The sequence below is a fragment of the Xenia sp. Carnegie-2017 genome, unplaced genomic scaffold, assembly GCF_021976095.1.
Source record: "Xenia sp. Carnegie-2017 unplaced genomic scaffold, XeniaSp_v1 HiC_scaffold_19, whole genome shotgun sequence".
NCBI lineage: Eukaryota > Metazoa > Cnidaria > Anthozoa > Malacalcyonacea > Xeniidae > Xenia > Xenia sp. Carnegie-2017.
This window is the reverse complement of record NW_025813481.1, coordinates 719,257-743,593: the sequence shown is the minus strand read 5'-3', so window position 1 is coordinate 743,593 and position 24,337 is coordinate 719,257. Positions and strand designations below refer to the sequence as shown.

General features: G+C 34.6%; 1 protein-coding gene across 4 annotated transcripts in view; it reads right to left on the bottom strand.

Moving 5' to 3' along the window:
- Nucleotides 1-242: 242 nt before the first annotated feature.
- Nucleotides 243-24,337, bottom strand: part of LOC124439667 (rhodopsin, GQ-coupled-like) — a 31,925-nt gene continuing 7,830 nt past the window's right edge. The window contains exons 1-4 of one of the 4 annotated variants that reach the window (XM_046989961.1): nucleotides 7,683-7,859; nucleotides 7,538-7,598; nucleotides 6,965-7,189; nucleotides 243-1,501 (exon numbers count right to left, since the gene is read on the bottom strand). In XM_046989961.1, coding sequence (XP_046845917.1) covers nucleotides 608-1,501; nucleotides 6,965-7,138 — 1,068 coding nt within the window. In that variant the 5' untranslated portion in view covers nucleotides 7,139-7,189; nucleotides 7,538-7,598; nucleotides 7,683-7,859 and the 3' untranslated portion in view covers nucleotides 243-607. Of the gene's footprint in view, nucleotides 1,502-6,964; nucleotides 7,190-7,537; nucleotides 7,599-7,682; nucleotides 7,860-24,337 lie in introns of those variants that run through there. The other 3 variants (XM_046989963.1, XM_046989962.1, XM_046989965.1) reach the window with 3 other exon arrangements.

Genomic DNA, 24,337 nt, shown 5'->3' with positions numbered 1-24,337 from the left:
ATATTTAAAATACTTGCTGTAAAAGCTACACAATTTTGGTGGACATTGCATTGCACAAGGCCACGCTAGCTAGATCATTGGAGGGCCAACATTCATATGTGTTCTAATTCAGTAGTTTTTCATTGAAATAAATTGTGACAATGGCTTAACAAAAATTAAATTAAAAAAAAACGAATATATAAATGAGCCACGCGTTGTATACTATTGCACTTTAGATCTCTTCTTCAACATAAATGCTGGAATGAATAAAACGTATGAGCATTTCATTATTATCAAAGAAATGAAACAGTTGTACAAGTTTGGGATTGGTTTGAGCTTTAAGATATAAATATAAGCCGTTTAATATAGAAGCCGTTTACATCGCACATATTACATATATACATGGACCATGGCAAAATTATAGTGCCTCAAGTGCACTTCCAATGATGAATGTTGCTAACAAAATAAATTAGTAGTGAAATTAATATCTATGACATAAACAAGAATTGTTAAAATGAAGAAATGCGAGAAATAACAGTTGAATTTGGTAGAGCCATCCATCATTTAGACTTCAACAAAATGCGGTAGAAACGTACGCTGAAGAACGAGAATGACTTACGTAAATACTCTACATATTTGTAGTCATAGTTTTCTTGCTATGCTTCGCTGAAGGAACACGATTTTTTTTTAAACGGAAAAACAAGTGAAGTAAACTTTTGCGATAATCTTTCAGACGAAGTGAATAAACTAATGGATTGGCGACAAAATTGATCATGGCAATGGGCTCGTAGTAATATGGAAGTTTAACCTTCAAATCATCAGATCCACCATTTAATCTGTGTATGTACTCAACCTGTTTGGCAATAAAGTATGGAAGGGCTGTAACAATAAGAATAGCATTGAGTAGGATAACAGTTTTGGCAACTTCTCTTTGCTGCTTGTTTCTGGTGTCGTTTGTCATCATTTCTCTAGGTGAGAGAATTTCTTTTATTATGAATGTTTTCATTATGATCTGAATGATTGTTGCCAACTCCAAAACAGAAATGGTTGCCACGAAAAAATACCATCTTTTATCTTTAGAAATGTCGTCAATTTCAGGTAGAGCAAGCGCCAACGACATAACCCACACAATCCCAATGATAAGTGAAACTCTTCTTCTTGTCATGACAAGGCGGCTTCTTATGGGATATTTAACTATCATGAAAGTTTGGACTGTGAGGAGCGTAAGAAAAAAGAATGAGCCAACTACACCAAATTGCCAGAAGAACTCTGTATAAATTTTGGACTTGTTGTTTACTTCAATATCCCACCATTTTACGATAATTGAAGATGCCACTCTTGCTGAGCAAGCCATTGTGTCGGACAAAGAAAGATTAAGGATTGTTATCCATGCTCCACGATGAAGGATCTTCATGGGATCACGAAGCATTACCAAAACCAGTAAAGTGTTTAAAATAATTCCAACTGGTCCCACAGCTATAATCGCTAAATGAACCTTTCCGTAAGTCCTTTCCCATTCATTCTGAATTTCGAAAGAAAAAGAACGTTGTGAGTAGTTTTTAAGACAAAATCGAAAATTGAGTGATATAGACTAGACTTCGTTAATGCTCATTCGCAAGACAATTATTTTTGTACGAGTACTCAAAATGTAAATCATTGATCAAAGATCGCATGAACATCAGCGATACTGCATATAGTATAAACATACCTAAATCTTTATGTTTGTTCATACGATACATTGAAATGATTGCCGAGCTTGGGTGAGGGCGTGGACATACTACTTTCTACATAGACCACACAATTATTAGATATAGTTCAGTATCCAACAAAAAAGTATGCTTTTCGGTTCTTTTACCACGCCTCTCCTACTTTTCAACAGGCTATATGCAGTTTCTGTTATGCAAAACCTGAAGGATATGTTCATTGAAAACATTGCACTGAATAAATCATTTTGAAGTTCTTTCTCTGACTTGCTTTGATCGAAAATTTAATAACTGAATCCCTTAAAAACTTAGTGCATATTTATATATGAAAGTCACAGGGTAAATTGTCGAAAAGAACGGACTGATATTATCACTGCAGATAAACAATCACAGACGGATAGCATTTCCGGACGGACGGAGTGAAGAGCTTAGTTCCTATAAACGTGGATTTCAAGAATGTTATAGACGTTGTAAAATATCACTTTCGCGTTATCTCAAGTGTCATCCGTGTTTTACTCGAAATAGTATAAAGCAGTTGTTTAAAATGTGACTTTTACGCTGTTTGTAGACTCACCGTGTCTTAATCGAAAGGGCATAAAGCTGACGTGGTTTAAGATGAGAATTTCATGCTGTTTCTTTGCTCAAACATTTTATGAAAGGAATAGTATCAATAATTTATGATTCATGCTTATGAGTTTTTCTTGAACAATTGATTGAAATGAAAAAGCATGCAAAAAAGTATATTTTAATTTAAATCTCATTTCTTTAATGAATAATTCAAAGTAAAGTTGAACTACACAAATCAACATAAACGACTGACTGACCGATCGAATGACTGAGTTTCATCAATTACATAGATCTATATGCTCAAACTGGATGTAGCATGAACAATGTAATCTTATATAATTCCAAACGATTGTTTCCTTTGCGCGTATAATCCTGTCTCTCTGTTGTCAAAGAATTGAGTCCTCTGCTGGTTCACAACTATTCAATTATCTTTGTTTCAACTTTCATTCATTTTGCAACTACAAGGGGGGTCAGAGGCCTAAGTCAAGTCAACACGATTGAGTTTTTATTGGAATTCAACACATTGTCACTCAACAAATCACTATAAATGCAAGCAATATGTATTTATATAAAAAATATACCTCATTTAGAGTGAGTTAACATCAATTTAAGTTTTTAATATTGTGTATGTCTTCCTTCTCTGGTGAGCTTAGAGTGAACAAGTTTCTAGAGTACTCATGGATTAACACTATTCCATATATCTCGTTAAAAACAATGCGATCAATTCTCAGTCAGATTATAGTTGTAGAGATTAAGACAAAAAAGCCATAATTTTCAGATCTCCTTTTTTAAGTAATTTGAGAAGTGATTTTTGTCATAGATCATTATCTTGCTGCAACACAAAACTTTTCAACACAATTTTATGACGTATCTCTGTATAATTGAATATGGTTTTGTTTTCTGTCCAGATGGTTTGTATTTTTATTGAGATCACCAACACCCTTTTATAGCTACTTAAGCTCCTCAGATCTGAGTATTTCTATACCAACATTTTAGTTATTGGTTTAATGCAAGAAGCGACAATTTTCTCAATTATTCCGACGACTGACATATAAACCAGCCGCTTGTTTCTGCATATTTTGAATTTTTATTCATCCGTAAAAAGAAAATCCCAATCCTTTTAAGGGTAAAATTTATATTTTCGAGCCCATACCCTTCGTGTTATTTTGTTGCAGGCTCTAAGCAATGGTTTCCGAATTAAAACTCGTCCGATCAGACTATATTTATTCACTTATTGACTTTTATGTGTTGTATTTAGTAATAACAGGATGTTATCAGCCTTAACTGGCTATTCCGTTAGGCAAAGAAGTCGTCTCGGAGTTGTGGCTCTATTGGCTTCCAAAATCACTTTATGACAGAGAAAGATCCTGACTCAACTACCTTTTAAAAGTTAGCTGTACTGCACTCTGTGTAATTTTCATCTTCTCTGCAAGTTTTTATTGGGACATACGTTGGTTCTTAAGAGGAATTATTTGAGCTCTTATTTCTTCGCTGAGCTCGTTTGTCATCTTTTTTCCAGGAACACAAAATCACTTTTTGCGCTGGAACATTTTTATCTCACGGCAACTGAGAAGACAGAAAGGGGGAGGCATTGCCAATACAATTTGCATGTTCATCATCACTGTTTGTTCTTTCCTAACTCATAAAACATTATTTACTGTCATTCCTAACAAAATAACTAAGAATTGGGACCCCTCCCACTGTGAATATACACGATACATCACTGTGGTGATTTTATGTGTTAGAATTGATTATTTAGATCATTACATAGTTTGTTTTGAATGTCTAAAAGACTGAAACCATACCAAAATTTCTCGAACGGTCACTCATCCTATCACATGCGAAAACTGAATAAAAAGGGAACGTCTATTTCCAAACAAGTGAAATGCATTTGTATACAACATTCTTTTTTTCACCTCAGCTGTGTAAAAGTAGACATTTGGGTTACGCCATAATTCTCACCGTGACATATTTCGTACTTAAGACAATTGGAGATACTTATGTTAACTTGAACACAATTATCATAACTGCACCTGAGAACTAGCTACTTGAGTAATATGGTTTTCAAACAATTGACTGATTTATGGAATTTAAACTATCTTTGAATAATTCTTGAAAGAAATGACATATTATAAAACGAAATATAATTTTTTGCGAGCTTTTTCAATCATATGTTTAAAGTGCCCGTTCCGTAAAAAGTTTTTTAGCAATATGAAATCTGTCTATGATTTTAAGCTTCTTTAAGAAGGAATTTTTGAATTTTATAAAATCGTTTGTTTTTTGTAAAGTGTCAAATTTTCACAAAATCGTATATTCTTGTGAACCATGTCCGTGACAATGAGGAGTCTGAAACTAGTTAATTTTCTGACGTCATCCAAAGTACTCTTCTTATGTATTCAATTGCTTTCAAGTCATTGCTGAGGCATATTTAAGTCTATAAGCGTCTAATAGCTTTGCTCTTGCCCTAGTAAGAGCAGAAAAATGGTAAATACTTGCGTTGTGGCCAATTGAACGAATATATCAAGCCTTAGCTCTGGTGGAAGTCTTCACACTATATACCTTATTATAATGATAAGATGACTGAGGCTAAGCGAAAGCAGAAAATATGGGTTCGTTCTATTAAATCAAAGAGCGTATTTGAGCCGTCAAGAGTTTCAAGAATTTGTTCAGATCACTTCAGACCAGAGGATTTTGAGCGTCGATTTAGTAGTTTGCCGAATGAAAAGAACGCTAATTTTCCAAGGCTTAAAGAGATAAGCTTGAAATTTGTGTCTTTCCGACCACTCACGCTTTGGGATCAAAATTGCTAAAGTTTTCTTTGCCTGCCGAGCTTTCTATCGCGTATCGCTGTAAAAAGTTTCTGTCACAATCATCTGACGGAACACTGCTGATTAAACTAAATATGCCCTAATTCCGACCACCTGAGATAACATCGAAATACCTTCTAGTGTCAGTTTCTTTCGTATTATAGAAAACAACGGCAATGGACCAAAAATGCACAAACTCAAGACGCCATAAAAGCTTGTTGATTTGACAAAATTCAAAAATTTTTACTCATACAGAGATGACTAAGGGCCTGTTCACACTGGTCGTTTAGATATATATTTTTTACCTTTTAAGTGTGTGCAATTTAATTCACTTTGTGTAACTTACTTACTCAACTAGTTGAAACACATGTCTAAATTAATAAGAAACCTATTTTACATCAGTCACTGTTAAACTCCACAATGGGATCTAAAAATTGTTAGAAGGTGAAAATGTCAGTTGCATAACAGGGAGGCAAAAACCAATTAAGTCAACCTTGACAAAAGCAGTACGTTTTGGTACCTGTATTGATGATCAACAAGAGCTTGGAGAACAATAGAGTAGAATCCTTTTCGATTTTAGTAATCTTGTGCAGAATTTGAAGGTGCTACAATTTGAATATGAGTGCCATCAATGGCTCCAACGCATTGAGGAAGCCCCATGTTGTTAGAAAGGCATCGACGATACTCTGCAGTCGATCGCCCGTTGGCCATTTGATAACAAGACGCAGTAACACGTCAACAATACCTTGGCAAACCTCGTTCACGATTTCACAGGCTGTACTTTTTCCTATAACAAAACGCCAAGCTAAAGAACGCAAATCTTCATTGGTAGCCAAATGCCAAAGACAAATTCCTACTCTTTTTGGCACAGGGTTAGCCTTTCTGAAATTTGTATCTTCTCGCAAAAGAGTGTCATTGATCTTGTCGCAAATGAAATCGAATGTTTAGACATACGAAAATTTTCTAGCCACAACCCATCATCTTTCCACACATCGATCGTTTTTTCCCAGAACAAACCGCTGCCTTTACTTCGCTGCTTTCTCAGTTTCAAACAATATTTCTTTCTTCTTTCACGACGCATTCGCATCTTTTTGTGGTATTCAGATGTAATATTGAAAATGGTTGCGATCACTTCGTCCGCCATATTTGGATTGCAATAATATAAATATTACTTATAAATATTATTTAATAAATAATACTACTTAAAATTACTAATATTACTAATATTACTAATATTACTTAATATTAATTATAAATATTACTTTTGTTGTCAAGGAAACTAGCTCGGCTTACGTGCAGCGTCAGTTAGGTAATATTACTAATATTACTAATATTACTAATATTACTTAATATTACTTATAATATTACTTTTGTTGTCAAGGAAACTAGCTCGGCTTACGTGCAGCGTCAGTTAGGTAATATTACTAATATTACTTAATATTAATTATAAATATTACTTTTGTTGTCAAGGAAACTAGCTCGGCTTACGGGCAGCGTCAGTTAAGTGTGAACACTCACAAAATTGAGCTTGGTCATTCACAAGATCGATCTCAGATCGATCTTATCGGATCGATCTTAAAGTGAGCTAAGTGTGAACAGGCCCTAAATCATAGGCAGATTTCATATTGCGAAAAAATTTGGTGGAAGGGGCACTTTAAGAAATTACTTATAAGAGCAATGAATCATAGCAATTAGAATTATCAAAAAATACTTAAAAAATGAAACAGAAAGAAAGTCACACACACGGACGAGCCTTGAAATTCACGTTTTGTATGCTCATCCGTCCGTAATTGTTCATCCGTATTGATAGTTCCGGCCGTCGTACTCTCGTTTTGCATTACCCTTTGGTCATTTTAGAACTATTGGCTTTTAATTTTGTGCATATATCTCTTCAATTACTAAATTTACCTTACGAATCTCTTTTCTGATATCTATACAGTTTTTTGGTAGTTGTTTGACCGGTATTGAGCAGCTACAGTTTTTAAGTTTGTATTTCCGTTCAAATCTAGTGTTGCAGTTTTCACTTGGTTCAGCAAAATTCACCAATACAAATAAGGCAACGATGCAAATAGTAATCATCATAATCTGCTATGGTATCTCTTTGACGTTCATACAATGAAAACAGGCTGTCTTCTGAAAAAAAAAATATAAACATTATTATTTATGTACGATCGTCGCACATGATGATTACACCAAAATTTGAAAGACAGTTTTTACAATTTAACTAGCTTTCCTAAAAGCTTATTTCCTACATAGCACTTAATTCACTTATGTTTTTTCAATAATCCCATTCACAAAGGCACGATGTTTATCCACCAAACGACGTTCAAGAAGAAATATCTATGCTGACGCTTTGAACGTGACGCCTGTGTCATGTAATACTTGTAAAAAATATAAAACCTTAACACAATAAAACATTTAAGATTCATTTAAGCATTATGTGCTCCCACATTTTGACTAAGATCATTAACAAGCCCTGACCAGATATTTTCACAAGATCCAAAAAAATTGCTCTTGAATCTTCTTGTTTACTTTTGCTGTTCTGTTGACACAGAAAGATCTATTTATTCATTTGAAGAATTCAGTCTGCTGAGTCTAAACATATGATTTACGAGTAAATGGATACCTAATGGAGAAGAGACTCCTTCTTCTTTGAAGATATTTACAGGGGCGGATCTAGAGTATGTCAAATCCGTCGCGCGACTGATGTTTGAAATTCAAAAATTACCTATTCATATTAGTTAAAAATTCATTATTTATTTTTACTTTATTATCGCATTTACTCATTGAGCTCTATAAGACCTCAATTATAGAACTCAATGCATTTACTTCGTGATAAAAATCCAGCTTTATTTATTATTGAAAACTAATGACTAATCCAATGAATATCTCCTTGGTAACCAGATCAGTTGAATTTTAATTGACCTGGAACAGTGAACTCGACATTTGAATAACTGGAATGATAACCGAAGCCAAAAATTGAAGCCAAAAAAATATTTTTCGTCATCATTCGTCATCACACGTCAGGCTCTAGTCTCTCGCGTGTTCATTTAAATTTTTTTAAATCATTTGTCCCTTGGTAATGGTAGAGTTCGGATCTTGATCAGAGCGTAAAAATAACGAACTTTTTGGAATGAAAAGGTTCACGGAAAGTGAATCAAAGTGATAAATCGAGAAGCAAGGTGAGGTGAACTCAGCGAATCATATATAAATATAAATATATATCGTTGAAATGAAATCCATACGTTTATTTTTTTTAACAAAAGGATGCAATATATAATGTGAGAATATAATAGTTACGTCATAATGTAATCACGTGTTCCATAATCTGTAACTCGATAACTTTCCTGTTTTGCTTATATATGGCGCTTTCTACACGTGCCTGCTTTATGTGAAGTTAATACTGTTAAATAAACCTTCTTTGTATAAACCAAAGTTTCGGATTATTTTATCAGGTTATGGGCCCAGAACGGTCGTTGAAGCTTTACTAATTTGTATGTGTATTATTGACACGATAAGGGATAAATTGTGAAGTAAAAGCGCGTGTCAGCCGTATGTTTAAGATGGCCGAGATTACAAAAATAGAGCACCTCGATGGCAAAAATTACCAGTCGTGGAAGTATAATATAAAGCTTGTGTTGATGGAGCGTGGTCTATGGGGATTTGTTGAAGGAACAGAGGTTGCCCCGGATGACACGGCGACAACAACTGTAAGAAATTCATATCGTCTGCGTTCCAACAAAGCATATTCGTTAATCACGCTCAGCGTGCAGAAAGATCTACAAGTCCATATTTTGTCGACAATAGATCCTCGCGCGGCTTGGGAAATCCTACAAAAACAGTTTGAATGTGTTTCGATAACACAAATCGTTCGACTTAATCGTCGATTCTACGCCGCTACTATGAAAGAAGGCACTGATATAATGACACATCTAACGTACATGACGTCTTTGGCAGAGCAATTGCGAGAGTTAAGAGAAGAAATAACGCCACAGAAATTCGCAACCGTAGTGCTTGGAAGTTTGCCAGATTCATACGACAGTTTTATTTCTAGCCTCAACGCTACCAAACCGGATGAACTAAATTGGGACAATGTGAAAGGTTTACTCATCGAAGAATACAAGAAGCGTGAAGAGAAAGAAAGACAGCGCAAATGTGAAAATTCAGGTGACAGAAATGAAAATGAAGCACTATTTTCTAAAAGAGGTAATTGGTCGTCTCGTGGAAGAAATCGACGTGGTCAAGGTGATCGCAATGTTGGCAAGTTCAAAGAGAATCAGCACCACGAAACTGGATCAGGTCAAGGTCCGACGTGTTTCAAATGTAGAAAAGTTGGCCATGTGATGAAGAATTTCCCACTCAATCGTAGAAGTCATCACTTAAGCATTGCAGAGACAGATGGAAAGAAACAACATTTTGATAACATTGCTCTTAATTCCTACTCAAGTGCTAGTAGTAAAGACCAAGACACTAACTGGTTCATTGACAGTGGAGCAACAAAACATATGACTTTTCAAGTCGATCAACTCCTCGACTATAGTGAGTATGGGATGCCATCTAAGATATACCTTGGTGACAATAGTACAATTGATGCATATGGTGAAGGAAAGGTCAAAATTCCCTGTTATGATGGATCTAATGTTATCACTCTTACCCTAAGCAATGTGCTGTATGTGCCTGAAATCTCGAAGAACTTATTATCTGTACCTGCCATGACTAGGCTTGGAGCCGAAGTGTTGTTTGATAAAGGAAGGTGCGTTGTTTCGAAAGATGGCAGAAGTATTACTATTGTACATATCATTGAAGACAAGCTGTATATAATGAATACACATGAATATGCCCAAGTAGCTCGTACTGATATGCCTTCATTGGAGAAATGGCATTGCAGGTATGGTCATATGAACTACTCCTGCTTAAATCAGATGATTAAAGGGAAGCTAGTTGAAGGTTTGAAATGTTCAAGTAATGAATTCAACAAAGAGTGTGAAGCTTGTGCTCAGGGAAAGATGCATTGGCTACCTTTTCCGAAGAAAAGCATCAACAAGACAAGCCAACCACTTCAATTGATTCACAGTGATCTTTGTGGTCCAATGAATGTCGCATCCACGGGTGGAAGCAAGTATGTACTAACGTTCACTGACGACTACACCAAATTCGTCACAGTATATTTCATTAAACGAAAGGCGGAAGTAACGTGCTAGTTCAAAGAATACGTGTCCATGGTTGAGAATGAATCAGGCTATAAAGTGGGGTCAGTTAGAACTGACAATGGAGGAGAGTACACCTCGGAATCATTTCGTCAAGTTTGTGTGGAAAAAGGAATCAAACACCAGCTTACCAATCCCCACACCCCAGAGCAGAACGGCGTATCTGAGAGACTAAACAGAACACTACTAGAAAGTTCTCGCTCAATGCTCTACCATGCCAAATTACCACTCCATTTTTGGGCCGAAGCAATAAATACTGCTGTTTATTTACATAATCGTAGTGCAACAAGTACCCTGAAAAATGAAACGCCATTTGAAAGATGGTTCGGAAAGAAACCAGATGTTTCAAATTTAAAAGTATTCGGATGCGTGTGTTTCGTACATACCCCAGATAGTCTACGAACCAAACTCGAACCCAAAGCTAAGAAAGCAATATTTGTTGGATATCCTCAGGATACTAAGGGATACAAGTTGTATGTATTAGAGGCAGAGCGATTCATCAGAAGCAGAGATGTCCTATTCCATGAAAATAAGTTTCATTCTTTCCAAGACACCAGCTGCTCTAATAGCACCCATTTCTTCATCTGCAAAACAAGAGAAGAGGCAGAGCCTGAAGCCAATCCAGAAAATCCTGGTACACAAGATCCAGTAGAGAATATACCTTCAGTGGGAGATACCTACGAAGAAAATTTTATGCGTCAGGTAAAAGACATTGGTCCTACCAGACAGAGAAGAGCCCCCGTTAGATTCCGTCCAGATGAATGTTTGCTGACCAATTCGTTGACTTCTGAAAATGATGAACCCCAATCTCTAAAAGAAGCAATGGCAAGTGCTAACAAAGAAAAGTGGAAACACGCATTGGAAGCAGAATACAATTCTCTGTTGACGAATGAAACATGGGAATTGGTGCCGCCACCGAAAGATGGCAATATAGTTGGATCAAGATGGGTGATGAACGTCAAGCGCGACGCCAATGGCAATATCGACCGATATAAGGCAAGACTCGTAGAACAAGGCTACTCCCAAACACATGGTAATGACTATGAAGAAGTCTTCTCACCTGTAGCAAGGTATTCCAGCATCAGGACATTGCTCGCTTTGGCAAATTTGCATGATTTAGAGGTACACCAAATGGACGTAAAGACCGCTTTCTTAAACGGAGTAATTGATCATGACATCTACATGACTCAACCCGAAGGCTTTGCTGACGAAGAACACCCCGATTATGTCTGTAAACTCAAGAAAAGTTTGTATGGTTTAAAGCAGTCCGCACGTTGTTGGAACCAAGCCCTCGATAGTTTCCTGGTTTCAAGCGGATACAGAAAGAGTGGTGCAGACAGCTGCATATACACGAAGACTGAACGAAAGGAACATGGTCACATTAGTTTTGTGATACTAGCAATCTACGTTGATGACATAATCCCAGTTTCTAATGACATCGAAATGCTGAATGCTGAGAAGAAAAGGCTTTGGAAAGGATTCGAAATGGTGGATCAAGGAGAAATTCACTTTGTTCACGGGATGTCAATAAGAAGGGATCGAACGACAAAGGAAATAATCATAAATCAGGAAAAATACTTGGAAAGTGTCCTGAATCGGTTTGGAATGGAAAATAGCAATCCAGTCCACACACCAATTGAAACTGGGAAGAAATTTCAAAAGAGATGCGATGGTGAGGAACAATCCGATCAGAGTGTTTACCAGCAGATGATTGGTTGTTTGACATACGTTTCCACGGCCACGAGGCCAGATATAGCTGCATATATCGGAGTCCTGTCACAGTTTATGTCAGATCCCAGCAAAACTCATTTTCAAGGAGTGAAGCGAGTTTTGAGGTACATAAAAGGGACAATGAGTTATGGTTTGAAATTCAGTTGTGATAAAAATGATGAATTACATGGGTACTCGGATGCTGATTACGCCGGTAATTTGGATAATGAGGATGATCGTCGCTCAACCTCAGGATATGTTTTTAAGTTAGCTAACTCAACGATTAGCTGGTCTAGCAAGAAACAAAGTACCGTCGCTAGATCGACAACAGAAGCTGAATACGTTGTCCTAAGCCAAGCTACCCAAGAGGTAATCTGGTTACAACGATTGTTGTCTGACTTGGGATCTAAACCAGTGTCGCCCACTACTGTTCACGAAGACAATCAAGGTGCCATCGAAATCGCACGAAATCCAAAGTTCCATAACAGAACTAAACATATCGATGTTGCTTACCATTTAGTTCGCGAACGAATATTATCTAAAGAAGTAAAAGTTTGCTATTGTCCATCAAAGGATATGATAGCCGATATAATGACCAAAGGATTATCTAAAGATCAATTCCAAAAACTCAGAAATTTATTGAACGTTCAATCTTGTTAAAGAACACTGGAACAATATGTAACTATTAAGTGGGAGTGTTAGAATATAATAGTTACGTCATAATGTAATCATGTGTTCCATAATCTGTAACTCGATAACTTTCCTGTTTTGCTTATATATGGCGCTTTCTACACGTGCCTGCTTTATGTGAAGTTAATACTGTTAAATAAACCTTCTTTGTTTAAACCAAAGTTTCGGATTATTTTATCATATAATGCATGTTTTAACGATAGACTATAAATACAAAACAAACAGATTAACTATATTTTCATTGAAAACGTAGTTAATTTTATGTGAATTTTGCTATAGTGGCAATCGATGACATTGATTTGCTTTTTAAACTATAATAATAACCTGTGACCCCGGGAGGGATGCTGGAAGGTGCTATCACTTGCCGAAGGTGAACCCCAAGACTAGTGGAGGGATGGAGCTGTCTTATTTCTCCAATTTAGACTTGAAGAAAAGTCTGACAACTGCCCATCTAATGTATATATGTAACAATGGTGTGGCAAAGCCAGCTCACAACTCACAAGTTTGGTTGTGCTATGTAACTATTTGATCTGTGTTCAATTATATAAAACAATAGATTACAAACGAATGATGCTAATAATCTGAATGTTAGCTAGCATTACCAAACTTGCAGGTTGGTTACATTGTTGGTATCACATTCACAATAATATTTTTATCGGTTATTGAATAAAATAAATTTTGTTAGTTGATGTCTTTGGCTAGGTTCCCCAGAATTAACAACTATTTCAGTGTAACTTTTTCCATATGTGTGTAGTCGTATTGTCAAATATGCATCAGCCACACATTTTAACAACCATAATCGATGATCTTCATTTAAGGGAAAAAATGTTGAGTCTTCGTGTTGAGGAGGAAGCAAATTTATAGCAATCTGACTAAAGTGATTAGACAATTCTACCAGCATCTTTGTTTTGATATTTCTCTTGTTACTGACTTGATCAGAGTTTGGGCTTGCTATATATAATTTGAACATGTGCTCGGCATATCTAACCACATCAACAACAAATTTTGATGGTGTTTTTAAATTTTTGTTATTTAGAAAATGAAGAAGCGATGGTTTGGATGCATTCATTGGTTTTATAGAATAATCATGTTCTGATGGAGCTAAAGGATTTGCTGTTCCAGTTAAGTTGGAAATACAGAAGGGACACTTGACTTTCTTTATTAACTTTGCAACAATAAAACCACTAATGTATTCCAAAATATTTTGGATGAACTCAGAATGTGGGTTAGATTTCAGAATATTGCAAAGCATTTCACTTTCTTTATCTGTTTTTTGGATATTGTTGTGTTCTTGGCAGTGTGAATCTTGTTTTAATGGAGATGCATGCTTTCTTGATCGAAAGACAGGAATGATAACAGTATCATCAAAAACTTGACAATTTGCATTAGGTGATGCTGTTACTGAATTTCCAAGAAGCATTTGTCGAAGTGCATACTTGAGCTAGAGACTGTCTGGGTTATTGTTCCAACCACCTCTTGCCCTAATGCATGAAAACAAAAGCTCTATGTGATCTTGAGAGTATTTGTACGTCAGCACATACTTAAAAGGATTTTCTGGCAATGTTAGCATCTGCTTCACCATTTCCAAGGTGGACTTTATACTTACTACAAATCCTAAGACAAATGTTCTGCGAGGATGCTTGATAATGGGTACTCCTTCATGTGATGTAAGACCAAGCAAATACTTTGCTAATGATTCGAGAATTGATTGCCATCCACTCATATTTGACAATGTTAGTGGTTTCTTAAAACCTTTACCATGAGGATTCCTTAAATTTAGTAGGTCAAAAAGTCTATCAATGTTTCTGATAAATGTAACAGTAGCTTCACTATTTTGGAACTCTGTCTGTTTTTGGACTATGTTCATGAAATCAATGGCATCTGCAACTGAGGCACTAAGTGTTTGAGCTGCCAAACTCACATTCATTTTGTGTTTCTCAAACTGGATGTGGTCATTTGATAATTTGTTAGCAAGTTTTAGACCCTCCTGCTCTTGCAGTAAATTAAGAGCGTGAAAGAATTTCCATTGTATTTTATCTCCATCACTTGAACAGATCGTACCAAGAAATGTAACGCATTTCTTGCAAGTTTTAGCATATGGCATGCATCTAATACAACAAACACATCTTCGCCATTTATAGGATGTTGAAACTTTGGTGAAATTAAATCATAGGTATTGCCAAAACTACATCCAAGTTTCTTGAAAGTGCTGATGTTGGTTGTTGTCCCATCTGATGTTACACACCATATTTTCAGACCAGCATCACTTGCTTTCACCAGTGCAATGTTGATAAGCTGTGTTTGCACATTTGCAGAAGCTTTGTCCGTAAGAAAGTACACAATTGGCTGTTTCCCATGACCTTGTAATCCAACAAGTAAGAAAACAAGGGCTTCGGTTGCAACAATTTGGGGTGCATCTAATGGTCCATAATCAATGAAACCCCTATTCTTGTTTTTGGCAGATTCCCACTGAACCTGTTTACGGATGGCCATTGCATCCAAAACCAGGCAACAATCTTTCTTGTTTTTGTCCAATTTTGCTTGCTCTTCCAAAATATGAAATGACTCACTTATAAAACCTGGTTCACAATTCACATTGCCTGCCCACTTACGGATTGATGATGGTTGAGGAAGGGGCATAATTGATCGGACATATGTGTATGCTTTCGGAGAATAATAGCTTAATGTTAATGCAAATTCCTTTGTTGCATTGTTATATCTTCTGTTGGTTGGTTTCAGTTCTGAATTTTGGACCATGTTCCTGAATACTGATTTTTTGAAAACTTTTTTTTTTGTAATTGAGACATTTCAGATTGAATTTTTGGTGACTTTTTTTTCAAGGTGCAAGCTATTTCTTTTGTGTTCTTCATGACAGATTCTTTTCTTCGTAATTTTTGTTGCAACGATTTTATTTTTTTATTTTTTTTTTTGAATTGCATTTGAAGTTGTGGCAACAGCTAATGTTTGATTTTTGGAATGCTGCAACTCCATGGATTTGTGAAAAATATTTACTTGTGCTTGTAGACTTTGCTCATGTAATGTGGTTGTGCTTGTAGTGAAAGGAACTGCAATAGAATGTGGTAAATACTCCTGGATGTTATTTTGTACTGATTGAAAACTTTGGAACTGCTGAAAGTCCATTGAATCATCAAGAAGAGTACTGACAAGCTTAGTTAGATCTTGCCGATGCTTTGTGGTTACTTTTGTAGTGGAAGTCACTTCACTAGACTGTGGTAAGAATTCTTGGTTGACATGAAATGAATTTGCTAAAAATGGTGTTGCATGTATATCTGATATTGTGTCTTGAGAACATAGGAAATTATTTGTACCAGTTTGGAATTTTTGGAAAACAGAAGGAATGGCATTAAATCTAAGTCTTGAGCTTGTTGGATGAGTAAAATCATGTTTTAAAAAATGTTTGCTGCAAATGAAGCTGGACTGGCTTGCTTGCCATTTGTTTCTGTGTTTATCATCTTTTATAAAAGAATTCTCCCATTTAGCAAGCAATCGAGTATTCCTTAAAGGAAACCTAAAGTGAATGCATACATGGACACTGTTATCATAAATATATTAATGTAAAAACCATGACCAGCCGACAATTTAAAGAAGTATAATATAAAACAAACTCCAAAGAAGCAAGACATCTTGAGATTGCAAAATATGAATCAAAACAAGACGAGAAGTAAACTGTAAATTTTCGACTTTATTTCAAAGTCATCCTCAGACTGAATGATATTTAAAACCATATATACACATATATAATTCTAGAAAACAATTGAAGTTTGTTGTTATTTTATATTCTTCTTTGTTATATCATTTTGTTGTAATCTTTGATGCAAATGATTGTTGTATTATAGTTTAGTGACAAAAGAATATCAGAATTATTGTACAAAGTTTTGATGCATCATACACATTTTCAGTAGCCAGTCTGTGTAAGTACTGTCTTACGTTAACAATGAAAAAGTTTGCTTCAAAGATTAAGCTAACTTGACTGGTCTCCATCAAATCTAAACATGTAGTCACTACTAGCATTCACTTGCTTAATATCAAAAGTCAACAAAGATGTATCTTCGTTAGAAAAAATTAGTCAAGTTTACTGGTAGCCAAGTTTCATTACGTTTATACTGATAAAACATCATCAGCGCATAAAAAATTCAAAATTTTCGGAATAACGTGAGTATTCGGCAAAATTTTGAGGATACAATGCACTTTTTACTGTACACACAAATGTTTACAAAGTGAAAAACAGTTGTTTTCCTTTAATTTTTGACAAACCATGTTTACAGTTATTTCGTATCTCGCTTGAAATACAGTTCTTATAGAACATATATAAAAGTAATGACACACGTCAACTAGTAGCTTTCCCATAAACGTTGTCTTTTATTCCACTAACACTTTGATTGCACTTTCATATACTTGCCATCTTTGTTTATTTTGAAAAATTGGTTTAAGAGCGCGAGTTTCAAAAATGCATGTACTTAAAATTCTTAATGGGGCGTGTCAGTGGATAACATTAAATATTCATGAACAAAGAAATTGAGACCAGTTCCTTTGTTAATTTTTATTAGGAGAAAAAAATAACAGCCCAAGAAATTGTGTAAAATGGTATTGACGAATGATTTTAGAAATTTACCTACCGATGAAAAGAAATTTTCTCACCAAGTATTTTCTTGCCATTTTGCTTGCTCGTGCACCCAGGCACAACGCAATAAATTGGCATAAGTGAAAAAACTTATCACTGCCTTTTCAGCAAGTTTTATTAAAACATATCCTTTCTCTCAACAAACTCGATAAAAAACTATTTTCGCAGTGACTTGTCCGTTTGCGTGGCGTTGCTTTTCGCGATAGCGCTAGTGTGAAAAAATTCAAACTTATAGTGGCCGTGTCATACAGGGCCAAATTTAATGTCCTCTTAGGGGGCGCAACAAGGCCTAAAAATGTATAGTTTTTTGCCTATTTCAATCAATTTTCTTGGCTTTCTCCCACAGACAGGAATCGTTACTGGCATTGCATCTTATTATTAATCCAAGCTTAATAATATTTTTTTTTATTCAAGAAGAAAATATCTTACAGTGCATAGAAGACGGTAGGAGAGTTTTTATCTACTCTTAGTTGGCAATGATTGTCAGCTCGTGAACAAATATCTTTCTTGAATTCATGATGCGGTTCTAATTTTTTCCATTCTTTTTCGACTCTTGTGCCGAGGTAAATGTCTTTGTTTGTGTGTCGCCTTTTGTCTATATGTTTTTCACCTCATAAAGTTCGAAAATATTCTTATATATATTTATTTATTATTTGAAATTTGAAAAGGTTGTCAAAATGTCAGTCAACATGAACAGCAACAGTCCTTTACATGACTTTACTAACCTGGACGATCTACATCAAAAAACATGCAGATCTACATCAAAAAACACTCCCGAATTTAAACCATTTACTTTATTTAAAATATCTTTGCTTTAATCGATTGCATGGACTTTTATTTGTTTTTGCAACGTCCAAACGAGACAATATTTAAAGAAAAATGTTGTCTTTCAACACATTTTTTTTAATATTTTCACTTAACTGAGTTAATAATGCCACACACGCTAAGATGTGACTTTTTCTTGTTTTGTGTGTGGGGAAGATAGGGGGTTAAAACTAAGTGGGATGGTTTGAAGCCTAAGAAATTTTACAAGATTCATTCAAATTTTAGATAACACCAAAAACAACACCATAACATTACCCTACGGCAGAAGATACACAGACAATGTAAAGGTATTCTCCCTCACACTTTAGTATTATTCAACATAAAGGATTGCTTATTGATCATTGATGCAATGTCCATACGAAAACAAACTTTCCTGGAATTTTAATGAATGAATTTGTAAAAAATATTGCTCTATCTTATTTTGTTCTCTTTTTTATCTTAAATATCGAGCTGAAGATGGAATTTATTTTCAGAGTTTGTTTAGTTTTATATTTTCCGAAATGAAATTCCTCAACAATCCTAACATTCGTTTCCAGGCTACAGAGGGAGATTCTAAATCTTAAACTTCCTCATTTAAAATTTCCATTATAATCCTGAAGAAATTCGTACTTTCTCAAAATGAACTGAGCAAACTATCGCAAACCCTCGTCTATGTTTGATTTCCCTACACCTTAGTCAAAATATTTTCCAGCAATGCGACCCAATGACAGAGCTTTTAACAAAATTCATGGAATTACTTGTTTTTGCGCAAAATGCAAAATTGATCGGTGTTTGCTGACAGGAGTGTAAAGTAAATGACTTCATTAGAATCATGCAGCTGAATAAAAACCTCAACTGGAATGAAGCATTTTTCTCGGTTTTTGTAGAAATGCTCCAGCCCTTTCTTCAAATAATACGAAAAAATACATATAGAGATAAAAAAACTATACTGCTACATACATATACTGAATATTTTCATATGAGCCATGATTTTTCTAAGAATCTAATTGACAAGAATTTAGAATATTTATATTTATGAAAAACTAAAACTGAGTTTGCATTAGACTGTGTATAGCAGTGCAAGCAGATCTGAGCTCAATTAATTCAATATTGAAGAGAATTTGCAATTCAATCATGAATACAAGTTAGATGAAAAAGATTTGTTTTAAATTTATCTGTTTCTCAATATTGTTATTTTATAGAAGAAATAAGAAACGTTTTTCGTGTTTATACACTACCTTCTACAAATGTTGCAGACGTTTGTGGGAACTCTCGAGCAGTTGCCTCAGGCTTGCCTTGATCTTTCAAGTTCTCCTGAATGTCTGTTTGGTTTGCATGTACTTGTGCAAACACAGTAGCCATTTTTTATTTCTTAATCAATAATCATGCGATTAATGTTATTGCCTTTAGTCTAATTGCCATTGTTTCGCTTTTTTCGACTTAAATCATCGTTACCAGTGTATAAGGTCTAAAATTATTTTAAAAACTGCAGATCCAATTTTATGACTATATATGTTCTTCTCTTTTTTCAGGATTACTTCATTGTGATCATCGTTGAACATTTCTTTCCAAATTATTTGGTGCCCGAATCGAAAAACTTAAACAGTTACCAGATCATTCAATAGCACTAATATACATTTGGAAACGCTATATTTTTTATGATTTAGAAGTAAATATCTTTAGCGATAAAATATCTCACAATCCTCAATATGAAAATGTCATCTTATTTATTTGTGTGGATTCCCTTTACTTAGATACAAAAGCAAAGATAACCTGTTTTTACTATACAATCTTTCATATAATGCGTAAGTGTTTGTCATCCACATTTTTTCTACAGTCATTTGAACATCAATGAATGGAATGGAATTTTTTAAAGAAATGAATAATAATTGTGCTGAAAATTTTGTATTCTAGATGTATAAGTTCAAGCACATTTTGCTGTAATTAGTCATCGCTTTTCACATTTCAATTGCATGCAGCTCTCAAACATTTGGTGACTAAAAAGCCATTGTATGCTTTGATTAAGAGCTGAGATAGTTTGTATGTCTTTGTTAGCATAACTTCTATATTTTCTTGTTATTTCATCCCATCAATAATGAAGGTAATCTTGAAAAAGTCATTAAACCTTAAAATCTGTTTGCTTCAGCGGTGGTGCACGAACTTTTTCTTCTTTTATACAGCAACGTTAAAATGAGATAGTATTTAGCTAATAAAACATTTTTCATTCAACACATTTCTTTTCAATATTATCACTTTATTTTACATAAGCACAGAATACGCAAGATAAAGAAGGGCCACTCATGTCGCAACCTTTGATGTTTTTGTCCTCACGCATGTTGTGCCCATTGAGCTCTATAAGACCTGGAGGGGCAAAGGGGCCTGGGCCTCGTGGTCAAAAACATGGCGGATTTTGGTTGTCAAAGTCAGCGGAAAGACGCGGGCTCATGAAATGAAATTTTTTTCGCCCACCCGGATTTGACAACCACAATTGCGATTATATAAAATATCAATGCCAAGCACAAAAACTGTTAGAAATTTTATCTTTTTAAACATGCTGCAAACTTGTTTGGTATACGGATGCTGAAGTAATGCCAGAAAAGGAAACATTTCATGACACCGTTAAGCAACGTAAGATTGTTTACTATTTAAAGTGTTCAGTGTTTTGTTTTAAGTCAATACTTGAAGTGTGATGGCTTATATTTTGTGAATGTTTTTACTCCTAAGTTATAATTTAAGTTATGTTTATCCAGCTTTATTTCTTCTTTACTTAATCGCTTGCTAGACGAGGCAAAGCAACCAGTTGAAACTCCTTGTTTCAACTGAGTTGAAATGGAGGATTTTTTCATATTTTTCTGAAAATATGAAGCAAATATTAAGGACAGAGCTGTATTAAAATCAAATGCAGTGCAGGATTAATTAGTGAGCTCTTTGGTACATGTCGTACAATAAAAAATACCTGTATTAAACAGCTAGCCTGGACAATTTGACAGATTATGGACAATCATAATGATGGTGTGTAAAGGTTTGCTTTATGCTAAAAGTTTTATAAATGCCATCTGGTGTTTCTGTAAATGAATTGTTTGTTACATAGTGTAGTAAACAGGTTAGTACATCAAAATCAAGATAAAAACTACTTTGTTCAATAATGTGCCAAATTTTGCTCCTACCTTGAAATATTTGCTCAAGAAAAGCTTATCATGACATGCATGAAACATTAAATACAGTACTGCATCATCTGACAAAATCCATACGTTTTCAATTCCAGGTGATTAAAATTCACATAAGATGCATCGGTTGCAATGAAGTTGAATGTGGAAGAAGCAAAATTGATGGCAAAGAACTTTTATGTCTTTTGAAGAATTACAATATCATTTAAAAGAATAAGAGTAGCAATCTAGTAAAAGAAGCCACATCTGCCTTCAACATGAGACTTTTCAATTATGTATAGTTACTTTGTACAAAATACTATTTTAGATAAACTTGATTTTAAAGTCATTCACTGATATTTTTACCAAAAGACAAAAAGAAAAATTCAAAGGCATAATGTAAAATTCAAAAGTTTGTCAAGTTGTTTGAACCTAGAAAAAATTAGTATAGGTAACTGTAATTTGTAAGGACACAAGAGAAAAGTAGTGCAAGAAGGTTAGCATTTTTGAGAATTAATATGTTCTTCTTGACATACATTACACAAGGCCATAATATTATAAATAATGACTGTACAATAACAATTATACAACATGCTAAAAATCTTCACCTACATTATTATTATTTAAACAGGTTTGCCTTCATGCAGCAATAAGAAAAGTGTTATGTCAATGACAATCCAGTTTCTAATATCTTGGCTCAAAACAGAACCAGCAACATGATTATAGAATTTCTGAATTTCGTTCTTTTGCTCTCCTAGTTCAAGATATTTTCCTCATAAGTTCTCAGTAGATTTATCAGAATATCATAATACTTTATAAGACACCCAGAATCAATCCTACCAAAAAAAACTCAAAAAAATTACATACCTAATTATAATATATTTCCAGTCGACTTAAGTCGTAGGGGTAAGCTAACTTTTTCTAACTCCTTTTTGGACATTTTAACTAAGATTTACCCATCTATTCAAGAAAGACAGTTCCACCAAGCTGTTTACAAATAGTCAAAAACACAAGTATTGCGCATGGGATTATGCATTAAAGCTTAACAACACATTGACAGTGTAAAGATTGCCGTTTGATATTTATTTCTAATATAGCTAAAGCATTACTTGACAAAATATACGTTATTTTACAGTAGATTTACCTCATTTAAATGTGTGTGTCTATTTCACAAAAATCTGAAGCGTGATTTTCAATATTTTATGTTTACGGTATCGTGGTTGTTTTCGCTGGTTGTCGTAATATAAGTAGGAATAGAGATCAGGATTCGGGAGGGAGCGAATGTTAAAAATTTTTCTCAAAGTGGAAGTTTTGACAACCAAAATCCGCCATTACCGCCATGTTTTTGACCACGCGGCCGCGCGATTATAATTTATAGTAATTTTGATGACGTTTCCCCTCCAGGTCTTATAGAACTCAATGGTTGTGCCGCACATATCGGCTGCCATTAATTGGGCAAGACATTTAGGGTTTTTCACTTGCTCCCAACCACTAAAACGACCCGGCGTCATTTCTTAAGTTGAAATATTTTTAATTTCATTACGAAGAAACGATGTCATATAATTGCTGTGGTTGGAAACAAGTGAAAAACCCAAAGTATTTTGCTCGAATAATGGCGGCCATGAGGACGCGGTGCACACTTAAGTGACCCTCAGTATAATCACTATTCTTTGACACAAGCAAGAGGACTAAAGCTATGATTATTCTTTCTAGTGCGTATTCTCCTCTTAACTTCAGGTAAAGAAATAATGCTTGCCAGAGCAGTTTGTCATCATGAGCACAAAACGACAGTGTGTAAAGAAAAAACTGAATCGAACTTCAATATGCTATTGTGCATTTAATATTGTGTTTTACGCTTGAACAAACGATTAACTTAGCTTTCCCAAGTTATGTTTTTTCTTTCATGCATGATAATAAAAAAATGACCAAGTACTCCTCACAAAATGATTGCAAGTCCAAATTGAGTTTTTTCACCTTTGGGCATTGAGAGCAGCAAGGCTTCGCTGCCATTTCAAAAACAAATGAATGGCAAGTTTATCCCTGGGTTGTGTCATACGCTAAACAATGTTCAATAATTTATTTAATTTAACGAGTGTCGAAATTTTAGTTTTGCTATTAATTTTTGAATGGAATGAGAATAATTTCTTAATTTTAATTAATAAAAACAAACTTTTCAAAAGCTGATATCGAAGAAAATATGTAATATTCAGCATGCATTTGCAAATAAAATTTTCTTTATATCTCAATTAAAATAGTTCCTTTTTTGAGTTGGAAAAAGGAGAACCTTTAACAGATGTAGCCAAAGCATTAAATAAAGTTCTCTTCAAATCGACTAAAATCATAAGTCATGCAGTCTAAATGAGAATCATAATTCTGAGATCACAAAAAACTGATTTTTTATCATACAGCACTGGTAATATTTAATGGCTATATCGTTTGCTTTAGCTATTTAGTAAATTTTCAACTATAGGTACATTTGCTAGCACGCTTTTTGTCTAAAGATACGAGCCGAGAATGCATGTTTGGAAATTTCAAGTGTAAAATATGATCTCTACGAGTTTTCCGCGTTCCTTTTCTTCATATTATCAGCCTAGTACTTTAATTTTTTTAAAAAAATAGTGCTGATCTTCCTTTAAAACAAAACAACGCAAATTATGGAGCAACAAGTATATTTGTAACTTTATTGCTTCAACTATACATTGCATATTTTAACTAAAACGATGACTGTTTTAAATATGTCTATATGACAGTATGTTCTAACTAAAAATATTCAGCGATTGGGTTAATGTTAATATCTGTAGCCTAGTCACCATAACTACGTCTTTTACTGTAAGGACACAAAGACACGGAACCTGTGCATCCAGGTATAGCAAAGGGCTTGTGCTCTCTTTTATTTTTCATGATTACTTCGTTGTTATCACCGTGGAACAAATCGTCCCAAATTCTTTGATGTGCTTCCAAACATACTCCATGGACAACAAGAGTGAGGAAAACAACTACCAAAAGTTTTTGCAATGCTGCCATTGTCGTAAATTTCTTGTGAAAAATGATACCGAAAACACTTGGCTTTATTCACGTTAAA